At 46.9% G+C, this 17,058-nt stretch overlaps 1 protein-coding gene across 2 annotated transcripts in view; it reads left to right on the top strand.

The window, feature by feature from the left end:
• CSPG4 (chondroitin sulfate proteoglycan 4) overlaps positions 1–17,058 on the top strand; it is a 100,471-nt gene that overhangs the window by 61,268 nt on the left and 22,145 nt on the right. The window contains exons 2-5 of one of the 2 annotated variants that reach the window (XM_074232762.1): positions 5,107–5,270; positions 6,373–9,918; positions 11,013–11,495; positions 12,593–12,769. In XM_074232762.1, coding sequence (XP_074088863.1) covers positions 5,107–5,270; positions 6,373–9,918; positions 11,013–11,495; positions 12,593–12,769 — 4,370 coding nt within the window. Of the gene's footprint in view, positions 1–3,036; positions 5,271–6,372; positions 9,919–11,012; positions 11,496–12,592; positions 12,770–17,058 lie in introns of those variants that run through there. The other variant, XM_074232763.1, reaches the window with a different exon arrangement.

Raw genomic sequence — 17,058 nt, 5'->3', positions numbered from 1 at the left:
CATTTCCTTCTCCACTCAATCTTACTGTTGAGGAAAAAAGACAAACAGGATTAAGTGACTTGCCCAGGGTCACACAACTAGTAACCATCTAAGGCTGGAATTCAGGTCTTCTTGTTTCCAAGTCCAGCCTAACCACCTCTTTACTTCTAACCACATTCTAATCAGCTCCACAAGACAAGACCTTTCTGTATGCTATCTCTGCCCTCATAGAGTTTAGAAGCTAATAGCTAGAAAACATAACAGATGCATTAATAAATATAATACAAGATGAATTAAATAATAAGATAAAGATGTAGACAAAGAATCTGAAGAAGAAAGAGACAAAGCTTCTAGCTTTGGGAAACAGGGAGAAAGACAGACAGGATGTTGAATGTCAAGGTTAGAAACTAGCTGGTGACTGGCTTGACCTGGAACACAGCCTATGTAAAGGAGAGGAATAGAAAAATATGCTTGGGGGGGGCAGGAAGCTCAGACAAAGGGGGCAGTTTTGTAGGTACCTCATTAAATTTAATGTATTTTTTTAAATAAACTGCACAACAGAAGCTTACATATATAATCTTTCTTTTCTAGATAATTTTTTTTTGTTCTTTGTCTAAGTTAATGTATGTGCTTGTGAAATTCAGAGTGTAATGTAGGTCTGCTCTGGCTCTACTCTTAGAGGACTGAGGATCTCTTCCCTCCTGGCATTGGCTCAAACCCCCATCAATTGTGTTCCTCCTTAGTTTAGGGGTGGTTGGGGGCAGCACTGGCCTTGGAGTCAGGAGTATCTGGGTTCAAATCCAACCTCAGACACTTAATAATTACCTAGCCTTGTGTCCTTGGGCAAGCCACTTAACCCCATTGCCTTGAAAAAAATCTAAAAAAACAAACAAAAAGGAGTGGTTGACCTGTAGCACCACAGTCCAGTTTCACTATTTAACTTTTACAAAGGAATAGTTACAGCAAAGGCATAACAAGAACAACATTGCATCTTGGTGACATAATCCCCCCAATAGTAGTTTCTGGGGAAAGGAGGGGCAAATTTAAGGTTTAACTCAATTCCTACATAGCATTGGTCTCATCAAGTTCAAATCCCCACTGAACTAGTCTTTCCCTGCGGGATTGGGTACAACATTTGGCCTGGAATCCTGGGATTCAAGATCCAGGTCAGGGACTGCCTTCCCTGCACATAGAAAGAAAAGGACAAAGGAGAGAAGACTTTAAGTCCATTTCTCAGGACTCTATGGGTTTAAGAGTGGGAGTGGGGGCGAAGAGAAGAGAGAACTGAATGAATGAGTCCTTCCCACTAGACTAGAATACAAGGAAAAAGAATGCTTTAAACAAGTAGATTTATAAAGAAACAAATAGTTCCAATAAGCAACTAATAGGAAAAAACTGTTCCCAAGCACAAGGTAAGCCAACCAGAATGTTCACCTACATCCACCAGTTCTCCACATCTCCAAAGAGCCGGTCCCTAGTGATTTCCACAAAAAATGCCTCCTTCTTCTAAGATGACCTAGGTATTTGTCATTGCACTAATTTTTAAATGCTATTAAAAAGGTTGGATTCAGAATGTGGAAAGTCTTAAACATCAAGATAAAGATTTAGATTTGATCCTGTAGACCAGGGCAGGAAATATTCAGCCTGCAAAGACCTGAGAAATCATTTGGTCTGGAGCAGCCACAGCAACCGGAGGTGGCACTTGAAATTTAGTAAATCTGGGAGTTTTATAGGGGTTAATTGTTTGACCACATATAGCAGACTAATTTTTACATTGATAATTTTGTATGGCTCTCAAATGATGTTATAAATATACAAATGGTCCTTGGCAGAATAAAAGGTTCCCCACCCCTGCTGTAGACAATATTGTTGCTGAAGGTTTTTGAGCAAGGGAGTAACACTCAGACCTTTGGCATTGGGAAGATGATTTTAACAATGGAGCTAAGTAGGGATTGGATGAGATTACAGAGATGAAAAAGGGATGAAGACCAATTAGGAGACAAGAAAACAGGTGACAAGGTCTTGAATTAGTATGACTGCAGTATTGCAAAAGGAGACAGATATGAGAAATATTGGAAAATCTAAAATTAACTAGGACTTGACAAATGATTGGATATGAATTAGGGAGGGAGAAGATTCATAGATAATTCCAATTTTCCCAGTCAAAGTGACAAGAAGAATGCAAGTGTCATTATCAGAAAAAAGAGAAATTGGAATGAAGAGGATTGGGGGAAAAGATGATGAGTTTTTTGGGACATGTTGACTGAGATGATGGCAGGATGTTGGTAATATCTAGAAAGAAGCTAGAAATGTAGAACTGCAGGTCAAGGGAGATGCCAGGTTGAATTTGAGCATCTTCTACAAAGATGGGAAATAATATTGCCAGGGTAGAGATTATAGAGAAAGAAGAGAACCAAGAACAGAGTCTTAAGGGTAGGGAAGGAATGTTCAAGGACACTCATATTTGGAAGAAGTCAAAAGAAAATAAAACAACCAAGGAGAATGAAAAAAAGAATCATAGCTTTAAAATTGCAAGGGACCTCAGAAGTTATATAATTGAGTCTTCTTATTTTATAGACAATGGTGGCTAATGATCAATAAAGTTGAGTGACTTGCCTCAAGCCATAGGGCATAAGCTAGGATCTGAATTCAGGATCATCCAATCACAAGATCGTGTATTCAAAGATTTAGAGCAGAAAGGGACCTCATTCAACCCATTATTTCCCTCTGTCCAAAAGACAGATTGGTCCCAGGGCTAAGGTTGCAGGTAGGGATCATGTGGCCCCAAATTGGAAGAATGTCCAGGCAGGAAGCCAGCCTCATTGTGAGAACATCTTCTTATCCTCATAATTATCAGAAATGCTTGCCACAATTTACTTCCTCTTTGGAGTATTAAAATCTCCATTTTTAACCCAATCATTTCAGTCAGTCTCTAAGGGTGACCCAGAGTGAAGTATAGATAGGGTCCTTACCCAGTCTTAATAGAGGGAGACAAGAAAGAAAAACCTATGCGGCAATGAATGGCTCCATATTCAAATCCTGTCATTTTTCTGGTGTAGGCCCTTCCTTCACAGATAGAAGTGACTCAGCAAACAGTTAAATGAGTGATAAAAAAAAATCATTCACTCCATTAGCAGATGACTAAGGTAATTCACTTCAACCCCCTTAGTTTTTAACAGATGAGGAAACTGAGACTTGGAGAGGTGAAATGATTTGCCCAAGATCATGCAGGTAGTGAGTGGCAAATCATAAATTTGAACCCAGGTCATCCTACTGCTTATCCATTTATCCTTCCATGATGCCATGATTGCTTTCTGGTACAGGATAATGCAGGTGACTCAAAGATAGCAGATTTCTTTTTAAAGTAATAGACTGTGTGTTTAGACCAAAATAAAATTGGATTAAAGGGATGTCAGATCCTAGAGAGAAGGCAGCGGAGAGAGAGACTGGACGGGGGGGAAGAGAGAGGGGGAGAGAGAGAGAGAGGAGAAAAGAGAAATGAGTAATAGGAAGAATTTTCTAGACTCTGTGAGACCTCTGTAAGACCAGAGTGATAAGTAGACTAGGTGTCCAGAAGGCTCATTGGTTAGAGCACTGGACTAAAGAAGACTAAAGATCAGATGCTTACTAGCTGGGTGATCAAGGTCAAATCACTTAACTCTCTTAAGTTCAATTTCTTCATCTATAAAATGGGTATGATCATGATGGCCTCTACCATACAGGGTTGTTGTGGGAATTAGATGAGATAAAATATGTAAAGGACAGTTAGATGGCTTAGTGGATAGAGTGGGTAGCCAGGAATCAGAAAGACATGAACTTGAAATAAGGAAGATTAGAGTTTGGACACTTACTAGCTATGTGACCATGGGTGAGTCACTTAACCCTGTTTGCCTCAGTTTTCTCATCTGTAAAATAAACTGAGAAAGAAACTGCAAACCACTCCAGAATTTTTGCCAAGAAAACCCCAAACAGGGTCACAAAGTTGGACATGATTGAAACAATCAAACAAGAAAACATGTATAAAGGGCTTTGTAAACCATCAACACCAGATAAATGCTACCTACTATTGTAGATCAGTACAGTCTGATTCAGGAAACAAGAAAGAAAAACATACAGATAAGTATCATCAGGTGGACCTACCGTTTATAAAATGGCTCAGCTAGGGAGCCCTTGTGTGCCCAAAGAAGAGATGAGCAAGGGGCACTCCTGAGTTGAAGCCAGATAAGAGTTCATCAAGGAAGACTTTCTGGAAGAGGAAGGGAAGAAGCACAGACTGTTTTGAGGGACGAGGAAAATATTAGGGAAGGCTATGGCCACATGGACCCAATCCACAACCTTATGTGGAATACCAAATCCTGGCTTCTCTCCCCAGTCCAGAAGACAGTTAAATCCTAGCTATTCTCTTTGGTGTAAACAGAAAGAAAAAAAAAATCTGATGGGTCTGCTTATTCATTAAGGGATCCTTAAATCACTCAATAACAGGAAATCATTTCACACAATGGAGGAAATTCTCTCCAGAACCAGACATTGAGCAGACTCATTAACTGCCCTCTAATAGACTCTCTCTGGGGTCTATTGTTCAGTTAATTCAGCCCAAGTTTCTAACCAAATCAATGCAAAGGTTTTGGAGAAATCAGCTCCTGGCAATGAGATCTCCAAGACCTGGGAAGAAGAAATGTCTCTACACCAGCAGGCTTGTCTAATTTCATTTAGATTTGGAATCAGTTGACCAAGTCTCATCCCTGTTTGAACTGGAACCCTCTTAACATCATCCCAGTCTTCCAGACTCTGCTCAAAGACTGGCAGTGATAGAGAACTCACTATCTGTTACAACAAAATATTCTGCTTGTTGGGAAGTTGTTGGGGGTTTTGCCCAATGATTTGAACTTTTTAGTAACCACCCATGGGGGATGTGTGGAGCAAATGTAGGGTCCCTTCTTCTTGACAGTCCTGCTCCTGTTTTCTCTTTTCCAAATTGAACATTCCTATGTCCCAAGAATAGTTCAAAGGAGGATTCTGGGTAAGGCTTCTTCCACTCTCGTATTCTAGGAGCCTGGCCTTCTGAATTCCCCTGGATGCCCAAGAAGGATCCAACCTGACCCACATGTAATCTTTTACCCTCTGCAGCTTCCTTCTTTGGAGAGAACCACCTAGAGATGCCGCTAAAGGGAGTCCTGAATGACATTCACGTGAAGCTCCATTTCTCTACGGCCCAATCGGATGCCCTTCTCCTCTTGTTAGCTGGCCCAACCGACCACCTCCTACTGGAACTTCGCTCTGGCAGCCTGCACGTAAGTATCCCCATTCTGTTCTGCCCTCTTCCAGGACCATCCCTGAAACATAAGCCTATGGAGCAGGGGAGGCCCAAACTTCAGGGTCCAAGAAATCAAGGTTGATACTGATGCCTGTAAGCCTGGAGAACCAGCCTGGAAGTGGGAAGAGAGTCAGAATGGGAGTCAGTAAACCATCAGTTAGCTCAGTCAGGTTTGACAGGTACCTTTACTTCTCATTCCTTCCCTGTCCCTGATCCTCCCTCCCCTAATCCTCCAACACAGCCCTTCTCTGACACCAAACTGATCCTAAATTCCCAAAAGCTTTAGCAACTTAGTGTAAGTTCTGGCAGACCTTGCCAACAAGAGACTTCATATCTCTTGTCCACAACTGGTCCTTCTTCAGTCTGAGAAACATCCCCAAGTTGGCTGCAGGGAGATGACTATATTGCTCGAAGTCACCCTAAGGGACAGCAGTGCCCTTGGGGAGGTAGAGCAGAGCATAGGAAAGGATGTTAGACCAAGAAGATCCAAGTTCAACTATATAGCCACATTCTGGCTTTAGGACCCTGAGAAAGTCACTTATCCTCCCTGTGCCTGTTTCCCCATTAAGACAATGGGGATATCCTATACCATAGGGATGTTATAAGGCTTGAATGAGATGAGAATGAGAACTTTAAATTGTCATGAGTTATAATTAAGAAGCAGCATGTTATAGTGGATAGAGACCAGATTCAGAGACAAGAAGGTCTGGGTTCCAGTCCTGTCTCTGACTCATACAGATTGTGTGACCCTCACCTCTCATCACCCCCGAGAACTCTCTAAGTCTTATTGGTTGCTGAGCATATGTTGAGCTGCATAGGTGGAAAGACGTTCATTCCACCAGTGAAATCCCAGGTTCGAGCTTCAAGAAGATATGTCATCTGTTGTGCCTGGCATCAGAGGAGGGGCTGTCCTTGCCAGTAAAGCCACAGGCCCTTGAAGGATGGGGGTGTAACTCTTCTGTCCACTTCCCAAAAAGGCTGACCCACTTACCCAGGCTACCATTTATGTAGAGAATAAGGACCTGGAGGTCACCTATGGTTCCTGGTTCTATTCCTCACTCTGCTTTTTTCCCCTGCAGATCCGACTGGCCCAGGGAAATGAAGAGACCCTTCTGCAGTCCCCTGAAGAGATGCCACTCAATGACTTGGTAACCCATGATGTGGAGGTGATGGTGGCACAAGGCCAGGTCTCCCTGACAATCGATGATCTTTTCAATTCCTCTACCACTACTGCCGAGGCTCCCCTCGAGGCCTCCTATGGCATTTTTGTGGGAGGGACTGGGAGTCTGCAACTGTCCTACCTGTCTGGGACTAGCCGGCCACTTCGTGGCTGCCTCCAGGAGGCCTCCCTCAATGGCCTCAATATGCTGGCCCGGCTAACCGGAGGAGTAAGGGATGGCTGTGCCGCAGAGTTCTCTGCCAGTGAAGACGAGGCTCTGGGCTTCACAGGACCCCGGGCCCTGGCTGCCTTCCCCACCTGGAGTACTCGAGATGAAGGCACTCTGGAGTTCTCACTAACCACACATGTTAAGCGAGCACCACTGGCATACCAGGCAGGAGGTCCTCAGGGTGACTTCATCTACCTGGAGATCTTCGATGGACACCTGCGAGCCATAGTGGAGAAGGGCCATGGGGCTGTCATGCTACACAACAGTGTCTCAGTGGCCGATGGGCAGCCCCATGATGTCAGCATCCATGTGGATGTCCATATGCTGGAGATCTCTGTGGACCAGTACCCCACTCGCACCTCCAACCGTGGTGTCCACAGCTACCTGGAGCCTCGAGGAAACCTGCTCCTTGGGGGTCTGGATGAAGAGGCCTCCCGCCGTCTGCGGGAGCACAGGCTGGGTCTGGCATCTGCGGTTGCCAATGTGTCACTGGTGGGCTGCCTGGAAGACCTGATCATCAATGGGGAGAGGCAGGGACTTCAGAGGGCCCTGATCACCCGTGACATGACGGCAGGCTGTGGCGTCCCAGAGGATGAATATGAGGATGAAGGCTATGAGGTGTATGAGTTGCAGTCCACCTTGGCCCCTGACACCTGGCCAGGTCTGGAGATGCCTGAGCCCTGTAACCTGGAGCCCGGTCTCCCACCTGTCTTCACTAACTTCACCAAGCTGCTGGCCCTGAGCCCCCTGGTGGTGGCAGAGGGGGGCACAGCCTGGCTAGAATGGAGGCATGTTCAGCCCACACTGGACCTCAATGAGGCAGGTATCCGGCAGTCCCAGGTACTGTTCGGCGTGACTCGTGAAGCCCAGCATGGGGAGCTGGATTTCAGCATACCTGGAGCTCAGGCCCGGAAGAAATTCACCCTTCTTGATGTGGTTAATCGCAAAATCCGCTTCATCCATGATGGTTCTGAGTATCCTGAGGACCAACTGGTCCTTGAGGTCACAGTGATGACCCAGAACACTGTGCCTCAGTGCCTACGCCAGGGCCAGACCTACCTACTACCTATACGGATCAACCCCTTGAATGATCCACCCCGGGTAGTCTTCCCACATGGGAACCTCATGGTGATCCTTGAGCACACACAAAAGGCTCTGGGGCCTGAAATTTTCCAAGCCTATGACCCAGACACAGCCTGTGAGAGCCTCACCTTCCAGCTTATTGGAACCCAGCACCTGGAAGGTGGTACAGTGGAACGTAATGACCAGCCAGGAGTGAGGGTCACTGAGTTCTCCTGCCAGGAGCTGGAAGAAGGCAGCTTATCCTACATCCACAGGGGTGGCCCTGCCCAGGACCTCTTGTTCCGGGTCACTGATGGTGTGGACACCAGTCCCGTGGCTGTACTGCGTGTGGTGGCCATCCAGCCCACCATCCAGATCCAGAACAACACTGGGCTATTTGTACCACAGGGATCGTCTAGACCCATCCTGACCACCAACCTATCAACTGAGACAAATGCAGTGAACCAAGAGGTAAGCATCTTGTACCGGCTTACCAAGGACCTGCTCTATGGGGAGATTCAGAAGCAGGGGGCCAGTGGAGCTTCTGGTGGGGATTGGAGGACTGTCAGCTCCTTCTTCCAGAGGGATGTCGACGAGGGGCAGGTCCGCTACCTGAGCACAGATCCCCAGCACCACACTGAGGACACCACCGAGAAGATGATGTTTGAGGTGCAGGTGGGACAGAAGACCCTGACCAATAATACTTTCCTGGTCACCATCAAGAAGGCTGCCATCCGCATGCTCAGGCTCATGCCCCTGCTGACCCATAATACCCGGCAGGAGGTGCTCACTACAGAGCATCTGGAGGCTACTCTGGAGGAGGACATGGGCCTCAGCCCAGCTTCCTTTCACTATGAGATTGTCCAGGCCCCCAGGAAGGGCAACCTCCGACTGCATAGCATGCGACTGACAGATAAGCAAGGTTTCACTCAAGAAGACCTTCAGAGGGGCCACGTGAGCTATCGAGCCACAGCCCGGGCCTCCGAGGAAGCCGAAGACTCGTTCCTCTTCCGTGTCACAGCTCCACCTTATTTCTCCCCACTCTATACCTATCCAATCCGCATTGGTGGTGATCCAGATGCCCCGGTCCTCACCAATGTTCTCCTCTCTGTGCCTGAAGGGGGCAAAGGTACCATCTCCCAAGACCATCTGTTTGTCAGGAGCCTCAACAGTGCCAACTACCTCTATGAAGTCATAGAAAAACCACGTCATGGCATTCTGGTGTGGCAGGGCTCTGGGTCAGAATCCACACCAGTGACGACATTTAGCAATGATGATCTGCTCCTGGGCCGGCTGGTCTACCAGCATGATAACTCAGAGACCACAGAAGATGATATCCCTTTTGTAGCAGTCCGCCAAGGTGAAGGCAGTGGTGGCATGGCCTGGGAGGAGGTGCGAGGCGTCTTCCGTGTATCCATACAACCAATGAATGACCACGCCCCAGTACAGACGGTCAGTCGTGTCTTCCATGTAGCTCGAGGTGGGCGGCGGCTGCTGACCACAGATGATGTGGCTTTCACTGATGCTGACTCGGGCTTCACTGATGACCAACTGGTACTTAGCCGAAAGGATTTGCTCTTTGGCAGCATTGTAGCCGCCGATGACCCCAGCCGGCCTGTCTACCGTTTTACCCAAGAAGATTTGAGGAAGAAGAGGATCCTGTTTGTCCACTCAGGAGCTGACCGAGGGTGGATCCAGCTCCAGGTGTCAGATGGCCAACATCAGTCCACTGCACTGCTTGAGGTCCAGGCCTCCGAACCTTATCTCCGGATCACAAACAATTCTGGTCTAGTCGTCCCCCAGGGAGGCCAAGGGACTATCGACACATCCGTACTAGGTCTTGACACCAATGTAGACATCCGCAGTAGTGAGGAGGTCCACTACCACATTACTGCAGCCCCTCGCTGGGGACAGCTGCTCCGAGCAGGCCAAACCACTACCACGTTCTCCCAGAGGGATCTCCTAGAAGGCACTGTCCTCTATCAACACAATGGCAGTCGCCAGCCCCAAGATGTCCTTGGTTTTTCTGTGGAGGCTGGACAGGTGACTGCAGAGAACACTCTGAAGGTGACTGTCTCCCTGGACAGACCCCTGGCCCCACTCCAAATGATGCATCAGGAGAAGATCTACGTCTTCCAGGGAGAGGCAGCCGAAATTAAGAGGGATTTCCTAGAGGTGAGGATATTGTGCCGGGGCCCAAAATCCCCAAGGCTGGGGGGGAAGCTGGTCCTGCTGTTCATTGGTTAGTGGGATCAGTGGAGGAGGAAAGGGAGCTTCTCCCATTCTTTGACTTACAAATCTCTATCAGTCCCACTGCCTCTTGGATTACAACTTCTCTCTCTTTGTGTGCGTGTGTGTGTGTGTGTGTGTGTGTCTGTCTGAATGTTTGTCCAACTGACTGTGCCTCTGTCTCAGTTTCTGACTCCCTCTCTCTGTCATCTGTCCATCTGTCTCTGTGTGTGTGTGTCTCTGTCTCTCTATGTCTACTTCTCAATCTCTGTCTCTCTCCATCTCTCTCTCTGTTTCTGTTTCTCTCTGCTACACACACACACACACACACACACACCTGGGGTAAATCAAGGACCCTGAGGGCTGAGTTGCAGTGGAGGATGGTTCTGAGACAACTCTCCATCTCAGCAGAAATCTCATACAATCTCATTCAACTCCTGAATTTGGTACCAGTCCATGTGTGACCTGGGCTTCACTTTTGTCATCTCTAAGATGGACAAGCTTGAAATGATGGAGTCAGAGGTCCAGCCCAATACTGATCCTCTTTTCCTCAGTAGGGGCTTAGAGGACATTAATGTAATTTGGGGCTGGAGGTCTGATGGTCAGAGGTTGGATGCCAGATAGTGAGCAGGTAGCTCCCTCACTCTATTGGGGTGACCCCAGAATTTACAAACAAATCTGGCCAAGGAGCTCTCAGGACTGGTGGTAGTGAGTGAATGGGCTATTGCACCATGCCTCCAACCCTCCTTATCCGAAGAAAGAGTCTTTTGTGTAGAAAAAAAAAATACATCTTCGTTTCCATAAAGTCTGAGAAGAGGAATGGCACCCCCTTGTGTCTTAAGATGGAACCCCCAGTTGAGTTCACCAGCCTCAGAAATCATGGAAGGAAGGGATGGATGGAGAGAGGGAGGGAGGGAGGAAAGGGGGAGAGAGAAGAGAGCAATGAAGGTCACCCTTCTTCCCTCCTATTAAATATTCCATTTTCCCCTGAATTTCTCCCAATCACCAAATCTCTCTTTTCTTCATCCCTCTCCCCATAGGTGGCCCAAGAAGATGTGCCTGCTGCAGAGATTGTCTACAAGGTGACTGACCCTCCAAGATCTGGCTACCTGGTGACTGTGTCTCAGGGAGCCTCAGCCAACGAACCACCCAGCCTGGACCCTGTCCACAGCTTCACTCAGGAGGATGTGAATGAGGGCCGGGTCTTATACCTCCACTCACAAGCAGAGGGTTGGACTGACCGCTTCTCCCTGGATGTGACCTCCAGCATGGGGGCCACATTAGAAGGGGTTCAGATTGAACTGCAGGTACTGCCTGTCACCATTCCCCTGGAGACTCGGAACTTCAGTGTGCCTGAGGGTGGGACCCATACCCTGGCCCCTCCAGTACTTCAAGTCACTGGCCCCTACTTCCCCACGCTGTCCGGCCTAGAGTTCCTGGTCCTGGAGTCACCCCAGCATGGAAGCATAAAGAGAGGAGAGACACCCAAAGATGGAAACTTCAGCACCTTCACCTGGAGAGAGGTATCATCATCCCCAGCAGAGAAGGGCAAGAACCAGAGACCTCTCTGATATTCCTGCAATATCGAGGTGGCCCTCGGAGTGAGAATTACAGGGATCCCTTTTGAACCAATCAATAAAGCATTATTGAGTTGGGTTTTAAAGGGGAGAGAGAGAGAGATAGCTCAGTCTAGCTCTAGACAGTAAGAGCAGAAGTGGGGAACAAGATGGTCCTTGGTGGGTGTGGGGAGTCAGAAGTTGTCAAGTTGGGCTGGAGTTTAGAATGCAGAGAGGAGTGAGGAGAGAGAAATCTGGGGAGGCGGAAAGGCCTTGAATGACAAACAAGAAGAGTTCAAACTTTTTATCACCTCAAGTTCAGTACTGGGCCAGTTTACATTGGTGGTGAGACAAGAAAAGGCATAGACATGGTCTCTGTTCTTGGGGTGCTTCAGGTTTATTGAGAAGACAGGAGTCATATCTGGGAAGGCTTACTAATAAGACAGGAAAGAATCTACTAAGTAGGCATAGGGAGTAAGCGGTAAGGGTCAGAAGAGGGAGAGATCAGTGTAGGTTGGGCTGGTCAAAGGAGGCTTTCCTGAAAAAGGGAGAACTGAGCTGGACCTTAAGGGATGGTTTAGTCTGGGCCAGACAGAAGAGAAAGGAGAGGAGAGGAAGAGTAGGGAAGGTTCAGCAGCTGGTATGTTGGAAAGATAGTGAGCAATCCAATCTGATTGATGATGGTAGGGGGAGGGGAAGAAAAAATTCTGGAAAGGTAGAATGAGGCCAGCTTGTAGAGGCCTTGATTGATGATGTAACTAAATTTCACTTGTCCACTGTGCTGTCAAGAAAAAGGGGAAAAGAAGTGGCCATGAAGGAGTAAAAAAGATAGTGATGAGAAGGTAATGAACAGTCACTCCCAACAAGACAGGGACAACTGAGTTTGAGGCTGAATGTGACCAGACGTGGTGGTTAGACTTTAGAAATGGGCCAAGGAAGGGATTCCTAAGGACGTCAACTCATCCCTGACCAAATACTGAGGGTGAGAAAGGGGCCAGAAGGGCTGCTCAAAGGAAGAGGCAGGTGAGACTGGGCTCATGCATCCATCTCTCTTCTCTCTAAAGGTAGAGCAGCAGCTGATCCATTATGTACATGATGGAAGTGAGACCCTGGTGGACAGGTTCGTCCTTGTGGCCAATGCATCTGAGATTGACCGACAAAGCCAGCCCGTGACCTTCGGCATCACTGTCCTGCCCCTCAATGACCAAGTCCCAGTCCTCACCATTAACACCGGTGTACAGGTAAGGCCTCCTGAGGGAAGAACTCTGGTTTGTCCAGAATCCTTCCCAGGCACCTTCCCTTGGGTCTGGAATGAAAGTTCACAGATCCCAGAAGCTGAATAGCAGCTTTCAGGTAGGAAGCATTCCTACTTAGACTGTGAAGTTTAATAGCAGCTCTGTGAAGGGTCAGCCAGAGCCAAGTGGCCATTCAGAGTCAATGACCAAGGCATCAGTATGTCACCAACCTAAAGAACCTAGAAATCAAAGCCAACACTTCCAGTATGAGAAACCCCACCTTCTTCCATCTATATGATTGACTTTCAGAATCTATTGAGAGGACTCTGGGGGCAGGATTCCCCTGGGGCTCCACTGGAGTAGAGGTAGTAGGAGGTTCCTCTCACCTTTCATTTATTCATTCTGCAAATATATACCTACTATTAGCAGAGGACTATTCAAGGCTCAGGTAAAATACCAAGCTTAGATTATGATTATTATTAAACCATGATTCCTGCCTTCCTGGTAGTCACCCAAACACAGAGAGCAATAATGCACAATATTACATGATAAGTAATCTGCCCCACTCTGATCCTTGGACCCACTCTCCTCTTAGTTGGAAACTATCCATCCTGCTAATGCTCCCCAAAGTCCATAGGACTGTACCATCCACCCTGCACTTTTCCTTGCCAAAATCTGAATCCTATCTGACCTTGCTATGTTCCTTGGGCTGAACATGAACTTGAACCCTCCTTCCATATTGTCTCTCTTAATTAGAAGTGACTTCCTTGAAAACAAGGATTGGCTTCAGTCACTGTTTGTATCTCCAGGATTTAGGGCTTGACAGGCCATTAAAATGGTGCAAAACAAAGTCTTCTATGAAATATGAAGAGTTGGTACATTAGGTGGGAGGTGGGGAAGATCAGAGATGGCTTCATGAAAGTTAGGTTAAAGGCTGGGGAGGACTTTGTCCTAGGTTCGGGCAACAGAATGAGCAAAGGTAGGCAAAAACAGGAAGCATTCTAGGGCTATAAAAAGTCATCCAGTTTTCCTAGAAGGGAAAATAAGCAGAGGCTAGTAATATGAGATAAAGGGAGACAAGTAAGGTCCTGGAAGACTGTGGGAGATAAAATTATGAGACTGAAACCATGTGGGAACAGGATGAGATAGAGAGAAGTCATCCGGATCATCTCAGAGTGCTGAGAACTAAGTGGTGCAGTGGTTGGAATAAAGGGCTTGGAGTCAAGAATTCTGAGAGTGACTCCTGCCTCCAGTATTGATTTACCACATGACCTTGGACAAGTCATTAACTGTACATTACCTCATTTATTCATCTGTAAAATGAGGACAATAATAATATCACTTCCTTTGTGGAATTTTTACAAAGATCAGATTAGATAATCTTTCTAAAAGACTGATAAACTGGTGAGTTACTATCATCCTTTGTTTCCCATGAACCTGCAGGAGATAACCTTTCATCCCAATATACTTTTGCTCATTTACAAAAAGTGGTTTATCTTATCCATCTGTGCCAGAGTCCACAGGATGTTCAATTCTATATATTTTCATAAACAACAAAAGAACAATTTGTCCTGTGACTGTTTCTATCCCAACTCCATTGAAAAGAAGAGAGGAACTACATCATAATGACAATAGGAACAATCTTCTTTTACCTTCCCAACCTGTTTTCCCATCCATTCCACGAAGAAATCCTGACTCAGGACAGATATTCTCCTGATCATTTTACAGCTGAGAAAACAGGTCTTCAAAGGGGATGAGATCTACTCAAATTCACAGGATAGGTCAAAGACAAAACCAGAATTGGAATTCAAGTCTCCGGAGAACCTACCCAGTGAACTTTACTACTTGGTTCCAAATAAAATGAGTCATTTTCTTCCAGAGTCTCTTATGAGTAGACTCAGTTAGGAAGCCTAGGCCAAGGTGGCACCCAGAAGGATTTTCCATCCCTGAAGCAGGGAAGAAAACTATCTGAATGGGGGGGGAGGCTATAAATTCATCTAAAAGCATTTATTAATTAGTCAACATGGCAAGTGCTAGTGGTACAAATACAAAGAGATGAGAGAGCGCCCTTGAGTTTCTTCCTACCCCTTCGTGCTTAAGCCCAGGAGAGACACATGAAATCGGGGGGCTAGCAGGGAAAGGGGAGTGGGGGGTCAAATATACCCAGCACCATCTTTCTCTAGAAGAGAAGGCAATTCCACAGTCTGGCCACAAGGGGGCAGGCGCAGCACGCATGTTGGAGCATCCTCCACCATGATGGAGGAAAGGGGAACCACCCAGGGTCCCCACCACAGTGCATGGAGCCCCCGCCTCCCTCAGGTTCAGCTGGGCTTTCGACTACTACTACCGCTACTACTACTGCTACTACTACTACTGCTACCACCACTACTACTACTACTACTACTACTACTACTACTACTACTGCTACTACTACTACTACCACTACTACTACTGCTACTACTACTGCTACTGCTACTGCTACTACTACTACTACTGCTACTACTACTACTACTACCACTACTACTACTGCCACTACTACTACTGCTACTACTACTACCATTACTACTACTACCACTACTACTACTACTGCTACTACTACTATTACTAACAACACCACCACTATCACCATCTACCACCCCTACTGTCTACTATCCCTCTTCCTCCTCCTCTTCCTCCTCCTCCTCCCCCCTCCTCCTCCCCCCAAGAGGGGAGCAGTGTTAGAGGGCTGGGCTGGAGAGCAGAAGGCCTAAGCTGAAATGCTCCTCGGACACTTTACTAGCTGTGCAACTGTCCTGTCACTTAGTCTCTCAGCCTCTATTTTTCCAAGTCCTGCTAAAATTAAGGGGTGGACTCAGTGGTCTGCCCCCAGGGTAATACAATGAATCAGATTCTGCCTCTGATGCCCACTCACTGTTCATGTGAAGCTGGGCAATCACTTAGCATAGATATAGAGATGAAAGGCCGGAAGGAAGGAAGGAAGGAAGGAAGGAAGGAAGGAAGGAAGGAAGGAAGGAAGGAAGGAAGGAAGGAAGGAAGGAAGGAAGGAAGGAAGGAAGGAAGGAAGGAAGGAAGGAAGGAAGGAAGGAAGGAAGGAAGGAAGGAAGGAAGGAAGGAAGGAAGGAAGGAAGGAAGGAAGGAAGGAAGGAAAGAGGGAAGGAAAAGAGGGAAGGAAAAGAGGGAAGGAGGGAGGCAGGCAGAGAGGGAGAGAGGGAGGGAGAAATTCAGTCTTGGAGTCAGCTTCAAACCCCAACTCAGACACCAAGCTGGACAAGTCATTCTGTGCCTCAGTTTCCTTACCTATAAAATGAAAGAGATGAACTTGTTAGCCTCTCAGGTTCCTTCCAATTCTACATCTAGGACCTTGGGGCGCACACAGTGACTGGAGCCCCAGGACTGAAGTCAAGAATAAGTCCAAATGGGGCCAGAGACACTTGACTGTGTGAACCTGGGCACATTACTTAACCTCTTTTTAACCTCCATTTAATTGCGACCGTAGCCCCTCCCTTCCAGGGTTGTTGTGAGGATTCAATGGTATAATATTTGTAAAACTGCAGCACAGAACTTGGCCCACATTAAGTGCTGAATAAATGTTAGCTGTTGTTTTAAATGTTGACGGCTATTGGTGGTGGTCGGTGTGGTCCTGGGTTTTTTCCCTTCTGTGGCATCATAGGCTTTTTTTTTTTTTAGATTTTTCAAGTCAATGGGGTTAAGTGGCTTGCCCAAGGCCACACGGCTAGGTCATTATGAAGTGTCTGAGGTCAGATTTGAACCCAGGCACTCCTGACTCCAAGGCCGGTGCTCTATCCACTGTGCCACCTAGCTGCCCCCGCATCATAGGCTTTCAAGCTACCTAGGACTTTAAGGATCACCTAGGGGTGGCTAGGTGGAGCAGTGGATAAAGCACCGGCCTTGGAGTCAGGAGTACCTGAGTTCAAATCTGGTCTCAGACACTTCATAATGACCTAGCCGTGTGGCCTTGGGCAAGCCACTTAACCCCATTTGCCTTGAAAAATTAAAAAAAAAAAAATAATAAAGATCACCTAAACCAGGGGTTGGTGAATTTGGATGGGAAAGCAATGACACTATTTTCACTCACCTTTTACTGAAATTCTGAGTTTCCTCCAATTACTTCAAAGCTTGATGCTGAGAAGAAACCCTAGACTGTCCCAGAGGCCCAGAACACAAGCAGCCTCTGTACTGGGAAGAGCCTCAGGTCCTAGGGGTGATGCAGAATTAAGGTCTGATGGGTGTCTGGATGCAGAGCTCTGGTCCTCACACCCACAGGCAGGGCCCCA

Source organism: Macrotis lagotis, chromosome 4, assembly GCF_037893015.1.
Source record: "Macrotis lagotis isolate mMagLag1 chromosome 4, bilby.v1.9.chrom.fasta, whole genome shotgun sequence".
In the NCBI taxonomy this organism is placed as follows: domain Eukaryota; kingdom Metazoa; phylum Chordata; class Mammalia; order Peramelemorphia; family Peramelidae; genus Macrotis; species Macrotis lagotis.
This window is presented reverse-complemented; position numbering and strand designations above follow the sequence as displayed.